The sequence below is a fragment of the Psittacula echo genome, assembly GCF_963264785.1.
Source record: "Psittacula echo genome assembly, chromosome: 18".
Lineage (NCBI taxonomy): Eukaryota > Metazoa > Chordata > Aves > Psittaciformes > Psittacidae > Psittacula > Psittacula echo.
In genome coordinates, this window is record NC_137754.1 from 3440856 (window position 1) to 3447826 (window position 6971).

Consider the following 6971-nt stretch of genomic DNA (forward strand, 5'->3'; position numbering starts at 1 on the left):
TCCTCTCTTACAGGAAAGGTGTTTCTGTGTGGGTGGTGGCTCCGTACATCAAAGTATGAACCGGTTGCAAACCACTAAGCCCCTTTCATTACAGCAGGAGCTACCTAGCAAAACCAGCTCTGCACTGGCAATTAGAATTATGTACCTTGAGATAGAGGGAAGAGGCTCAGAAACCAAGGGATGAAAGAGCTGCTGCACCTCCAACACTCTTAATTTACCATCAAGCACATTTATTCTTTTCACACTGGTCAGGATGTACAAAAAGTGAACAGAGAAACATTGTGATGCCCATTAAATAGTTTTTATTCTTTAGGACATGAATTGCATTTCCACTTGTTTACAGTAAAGTGCAATGATCTTCATCTCCGCTCCTGTGCACATGTTCAAGTATTTAAAATGCCCAGAAAAAATTAACATCTTTTAAGTTTTTTATTTTTACAGCAGCTCAGTTATGGAGTTTTTAGTCTGGCAAAATAAACCCAGATGTGACTACAGGTTTGGGTCCTTCAAGCTAACCCCCAACCTGGGGATTCCTCCAATACTAACTGCTAGTGGAATGCAGCTCCCAGCATCTTTAGTCTACCTCCTCAATAGTTGGTCCAGAAGAAGCTCCACCAGATGGAGGAGCTCCACCACCAGGGAATCCACCAGGCATCCCACCAGGCATTCCTCCTGCGCTCTGGTACAGCTTGGTGATGATGGGGTTGCAGACCTTCTCCAGCTCTTTCTGCTGGTGCTCGAACTCTTCCTTCTCAGCAGTCTAAAGAACAAAAAAGGACAAAAAGCTGCTCAGTATCTGTTACTCTCATTACACGGATATGGTCTAAAAGCTAACATCGCTATCTGGCTTATGGATTTCAGGAGACACACTAGCCTAGGTACAAGAACGTTTCTTGCTCTGTCTAGTGATTTACGACTCCCTCAGATCACTCCTGGAGGTTACACTGCCCTTGCAGCAACAGGACCTCATCTAAAGTTAAATGAATATAGACTCTAAAGCTACAGCTGTGCCTATGTGAACTAGGAGGAATTGAAAGCTGTATGCTTGCAAGCTGCGGTCGCTCAGACATCCAAGGAAGGTACTTGGACCAACACAAGTCTTTCGACTTCTGGTGGAAACTACGAATGGCTTTGGAATCACTTTCATCACAGCAACCAGTTCTCCTCCAGCCTCCCATGTTTTCTTGGTAGCCTGGTGAAAATGCTGACCAAACATGGAACACGACATACCTGGTTCTTGTCCAGCCAGTTGATGATTTCATTGCATTTGTCCAGGATTTTCTGCTTGTCCTCATCAGAGATCTTGCCCTGGAGCTTCTCATCTTCAACAGTAGCTTTCATATTGAATGCATATGACTCCAGGGAGTTCTTAGAAGACACTTTGTCACGCTGTTTCTCATCTTCTGCTTTGTATTTCTCTGCTTCCTGAACCATGCGCTCAATGTCTTCCTTGCTCAGTCGACCTGCACAACAGAGCACCATTTGAGATCAGTTTTACAGTCAACCACTGTTTAGTGAAAGTTTGATTACAGCAGCTTCCCACCCTCAAGAACACATGGATCCTTACCCTTGTCATTTGTGATCGTGATCTTGTTCTCCTTGCCCGTGCTCTTATCCACAGCAGACACATTCAGGATGCCATTGGCATCAATATCAAAGGTTACTTCAATCTGAGGTACACCTCTGGGAGCAGGGGGGATACCAGTCAGCTCAAACTTGCCCAGCAAGTTGTTGTCTTTAGTCATGGCACGTTCTCCTTCATATACCTAGCAAGAAGAACCAACAAATTAAGTTGCAAGTTTTGTCCACACATTATGACACTGTGTTCTCATGATTTTACCCTGAAGTGACATGGTCGCTCAGACATCCAAGGAAGGTACTTGGACCAACACAAGTCTTTCGACTTCTGGTGGAAACTACGAATGGCTTTGGAATCACTTTCATCACAGCAACCAGGTTATTTACTGGCAAACCTTAAACTGCAACACAACACCTCCAGCCCAAAATTTACCTTCTTGAAGCATTGACAAAGGCTTATAATTATGTGAGCACATTAGCAGTTCACCACAGTGTTGCTTGCCTACCTGGATCAGCACACCAGGCTGGTTGTCTGAGTAAGTGGTGAATGTCTGAGTCTGCTTGGTGGGGATGGTGGTGTTCCGTTTGATCAGGACTGTCATGACACCTCCAGCAGTCTCAATACCAAGAGACAAGGGAGTCACATCCAACAGCAGCAGATCCTGGACATTCTCAGACTTGTCTCCAGACAGAATAGCAGCCTGAACAGCTGTGGGGAGAGAAAACGAGCCATTAAGAGACTGCACCATATACACTGCCCACCTCAGTGAACCCCATGGCTCGCTCAGACATCCAAGGAAGGTTTTGGCCATCATTAGTAGGCTTCTGGTGGAAACTACGAATGGCTTTGGAACCTGATTCATCATTGCAAGTCAATGTAAGCTTCTCACTGCTTCCTAATTCAGGTGTAAGACCTAGAGCCTGCACCAGTACTGCTCTGAGACTTTAGTCCAGGTAGTACCAAGCTTAACACCACCATCCAGCAGTTTTAGCACAAAGATGATGATCATTTGTCATTACCTGCACCGTAAGCCACAGCTTCATCAGGATTGATGCTCTTGTTCAGCTCTTTGCCATTGAAGAAATCCTGTAGCAGTTTCTGAATCTTTGGGATACGAGTAGAGCCACCAACCAGCACAATGTCATGGATCTGGGACTTGTCGAGCTTGGCATCCCGCAGAGCCTTCTCTACTGGATCCAGGGTGCCACGGAACAGGTCAGCGTTCAGCTCTTCAAAGCGAGCTCTGGTGATGGATGTGTAGAAGTCAATGCCCTCATAGAGCGAGTCAATTTCAATACTGGCCTGCGTGCTAGAAGACAGAGTACGCTTGGCACGCTCGCACGCGGTGCGGAGGCGACGAACTGCGCGCTTGTTCTCACTGATGTCCTTCTTGTGCTTGCGCTTGAACTCTGCAATGAAGTGGTTCACCATGCGGTTGTCAAAGTCTTCTCCACCCAAGTGGGTGTCACCTGCAGTGGATTTCACCTCGAAGATACCATCTTCAATAGTCAGAATAGACACATCAAAGGTGCCACCTCCAAGATCAAAGATGAGAACATTCCTTTCAGCACCAACCTGAAAAGACATTAATTTTCACAATGCAATTCCATGTCCTACCACTAGCTTAGCAAGTTAGCTAGTAGGACATCATAAACAATCATTGCTCCACAAGTATACCTTCTTGTCCAGACCATAGGCTATTGCAGCAGCTGTTGGCTCATTGATAATTCGCAGGACATTGAGCCCTGCAATGGTTCCAGCATCTTTTGTTGCCTGACGCTGAGAGTCATTGAAATAGGCTGGGACAGTCACTACAGCATTGGTGACGGTCTATAAAAGAAGCAAGCAAAGAAGTTATGTAGCTTCACCACTCAGACATGCACAATTATTACCTTTCAGTGATGTCCTAAACTCACCTTCCCAAGATAGGCTTCTGCAATCTCCTTCATTTTGGTTAACACCATGGAAGAAATTTCTTCTGGGTAGAAGCTCTTTGTCTCGCCTTTGTATTCCACCTGCACTTTCGGTCTGCCAGCATCATTCACAACAGTGAAAGGCCAGTGCTTCATATCAGACTGGACAACAGAATCATCAAATCGACGCCCAATCAACCGTTTTGCATCTGGAAAAAGGACAGTTGGCCATATTAGAAACATTCATCCAGAACAGTAATTGTTACTGTCAAGACCCAGCTGCCATGTTTCACCTCTTGGGTACGTACAAGCTTGTCAGCATCATCACACAGCTACCACAGAAATGCTACAAGTGCTGCACCATAAACCACAGTGCAGCCTAAGAATCAGACAGACACTTAGTCAAGGCCACCTAACACTGAATGCCAAGACCAACCTGCAGCACCAACACAAGATTAACTGAAAAGCACATACTTTTAGCTATGCTTTCAGTAAATACTATTAGTAATACAATTGCATTATTCTTACTAAAACCAAAGCAAAACATTTCAATTGCCTAAAATGACACTTTAACTGTGCTCTCAGTATTTTTTGTAACCAAAGACCATCTACCATCACCATATTAAGCTTCTGTATATTAAGCATAGAAATCCTACAGCCTTACCGAACACTGTATTGGTTGGATTCATTGCAACTTGGTTCTTTGCAGCATCACCAATCAACCTCTCTGTGTCTGTGAAGGCCACATAGCTTGGAGTGGTCCGGTTACCCTGATCGTTGGCAATGATTTCCACCTTCCCATGTTGGAATACACCAACACAGGAGTAGGTGGTGCCAAGATCGATTCCGACAGCTGGTCCCTTCGACATTTTGTCTGAAATAGTAAAGCAAAACGAAATTAAAGCTTAGAATAAATCAAACTGAAGCGGTTTAGTGCTGTTATCCCACATGTAAATGCATTCAATAGCTCCACCGCTCGGTGTCCGGCCGCCATAGTGCCGAGCGCAATCACGTGGTCAACCACACCAGGCTAAGACTACAACTCCCATCATGCGCCACGCGATCACGTGGCCTCCCGCAGACATCTTAAACGGCATCCGAGCCGGTCCGTGCGCGCTGGCACAGCCCCAGCACCGCTGCGGCACCAGCCCCCCCTCCACCCTACTCCGCCAGCCCACAGCCAACACATGGCGGTGCTGCAGCCCTTCTCCCTCATCCATTAGCCCTTCCAGGCCCCCGGGACTACAAACCCCAACATGCTCACCCGCTCCTTGACACAGCCCCACCTCTCCCCCTGCCCGCACGGCCCCGGGCGTGCCCAGCGGGAGGGAACATGGACGCCGCGTCACCTCTATCTCCGTACCCCCCCACCGCGGTGGTTTAGGAAGTCATAGATGTAAGAACCTTAAAAGAAGACCACTACTAGGGTGTATTTAGGGCAAAAAAACCGGCAGTAACACACAAAGCTTTGCAAAACTACTGCCGCACCATATGGAAAAGGAGAAAACCCACCACAGCAACGCTATAAATGCATTCATCCCCAACCCAGCCCCATCCCCCGCTGTAGGAGCGCCTCTCTCAGGTCCACCCGCCCTCCCCACGCATCCAGGCCCCGTTACCTGAGTAGCACACACAGGCCCAGAACGAAAAACGGATAAGACCCCACTACCGCTGCAGCTCAATGAGACCGTTCCGCGCCCGCCCCGCAGCCTTTAATACTAGCTGAGAACCTTCCAGAAGCGCCTGCCCCCTCGCTGAGCTCCAGCCAATCCGCTCGCGTACTCCGCTGCCCTTACCGCCAATGGAAGCCCGCGCCCTCCGTGACGCAGCAGGAAGGGGGCGTGCCCGCCGGCCGGCCGGTATTCTCGAACCTTCATGCGCTTTCCCCTTCTTCCTCCCCCCACCAATTAGCCCGCAACGGGCGGGGGGCGGAGCTTCGCGAGCGCGGGAGCCAATGGTAGCCTTCCAGGGGGTGACGACACCGGCGGGCGTAGGCGGTCGGGGGCTCGTTTGCATATTTGGCGCGAGAGGGGGAAGGCGCTTTCGGGGTGGGTTTGGCCAATCGGGTCGTGGGGCTGGTGGGGTCGTTTGCATAGAGGGCGCGGGAAGGGGGAGCAAGGCGGGAGAAAGTGGGGGAGTTGTTCTCTCTCCGTATACCTATTCCTATCCTTATTTCCATCCCTATTCCTATTGCACCGAGCGGGTGGGCTCAGTGCCCCCGGACGCTCCGAGCTGCTGTCAGCAGCGTTGTTCCGGTGCAGCGCCGCACAGCCATGTCCGGTTGAGCGCAATTAGCGACAGGCTGATCGAATCCAGCCGGAAAAGAGCCGGAGCAAAGCTAGAGGTGCAAAGGGCTTATCCCGGGGCACAGCACTGGGGATCACCCTCTGCCCCCAGAGGAATGACGGCGTTTCTCATTCCCGTGCTCGCAACTGATTGCCTGTCGCTTCCCATAGGCTTATTCCAGCCGCTGCTTCAGTAATCTAGTATCTCTGAATAATCCATAGCAGCAGCATGGGTCTTCCTTGTTCACTTTAAAAAGTCAAAGACACCATTCTATCGTTTTTCCCCCAGCCTTGTTCTCTAATAGGCACAGAAAACCACGTTTGTGGGTTTAGGGCAGCATCAGTTTCCCCACAAAGCAGATTTCATCCTCCAAGCCCTATTATTTAATCCATCCTAAAGTCTCCTTGTCTGTAATCGGCACCAATGCACCGAACCGAGCTAAGGGACAAGGTGACACGCGGTCACTGCATGCTCTCACCGTGAGTGACTCCATCAGAATGAAAACGCAGGCTCTGCACGGTGGAAAACTCTCCCTTGTCCTGGGGGGATCAAGTGAGCAGATGGACACTGCAGGCATTGTGCTGGTCTCAGCACCTTGGGCTGAAAGCTGGTCAGAGGTCATAAATCCCATAAGGTCAGGCTCCAAGAGGAGTGCTATCGCTTGCATTAGTGTTTACACAGCGTAAAACGCTGGGTGGAAAAGTCAAAGGGAGTCGCTGGGAGGGCTATATAAAACCATGCCCTGAGCAGCCTGTGGGAGGGTAGGCAGTGGGGAAAGGGCAAAGGAACTTCTATAAGCAGGGGTAAGAACTGCATGGAAAAGCAATTCCGATGCACTCAGGGCTGGCCTTAGACAAAACCACTGCTGATTACTGCTTCAAGTCCAATACTGGGGGTACACACACTAATGACTGCTTAAAGTCTAATATTAGAGGCAAGGGGGATACCACACCAACGAATCTCTCCTTTCAGCTTATCCCAAACAAGTGACTGTTCGTGCTCTGTGATACCTTGCTGTGTGCAAGCCTGCACCCAAATACATACAGATAGGGATCAATATCTCCTTCATAGCAACTCTGAGTGACCTCTAATAGTGAACATGATGCAGTTACCCAAGCTGGAAACCTGTTATCAGACCACTAATGTGCAGATTCTCACTGGCAAAAGCCACCAGGCTGCTGCTGGTGCTCTGA

At 49.1% G+C, this 6971-nt stretch overlaps 1 protein-coding gene across 2 annotated transcripts; it reads right to left on the minus strand.

Moving 5' to 3' along the window:
* Positions 1–285: 285 nt before the first annotated feature.
* On the minus strand, positions 286–5242 carry HSPA8 (heat shock protein family A (Hsp70) member 8). 2 transcript variants are annotated; one of them, XM_080631514.1, is made up of 9 exons: positions 5112–5242; positions 4157–4366; positions 3496–3701; positions 3257–3409; positions 2599–3154; positions 2085–2287; positions 1568–1766; positions 1231–1463; positions 286–760 (listed from the first exon to the last, which is right to left on the minus strand). In XM_080631514.1, the coding sequence occupies exons 2-9, from the start codon at positions 4359–4361 to the stop codon at positions 575–577; spliced, it is 1941 nt and encodes a 646-aa protein (XP_080487640.1). In that variant the 5' UTR covers positions 4362–4366; positions 5112–5242; the 3' UTR covers positions 286–574. The 2 variants fall into 2 exon arrangements, with proteins under 2 accessions (XP_080487640.1, XP_080487641.1); XM_080631515.1 differs by lacking the exon at positions 5112–5242 and adding an exon at positions 4757–5028.
* Between the last annotated feature and the right edge of the window lie 1729 nt (positions 5243–6971).

Coding starts and splice junctions, on each gene's coding strand:
- HSPA8 (XM_080631514.1), bottom strand. CDS start 4,361: ATGTCGAAGGGACCAGCTGTCGGAATCGATCTTGGCACCACCTACTCC. Junction 1,464..1,567: donor CACGATCACAAATGACAAGG/GTAAGGATCCAT, acceptor TCTGTTGTGCAG/GTCGACTGAGCAAGGAAGAC. Junction 761..1,230: donor ACTGGCTGGACAAGAACCAG/GTATGTCGTGTT, acceptor TTTGTTCTTTAG/ACTGCTGAGAAGGAAGAGTT.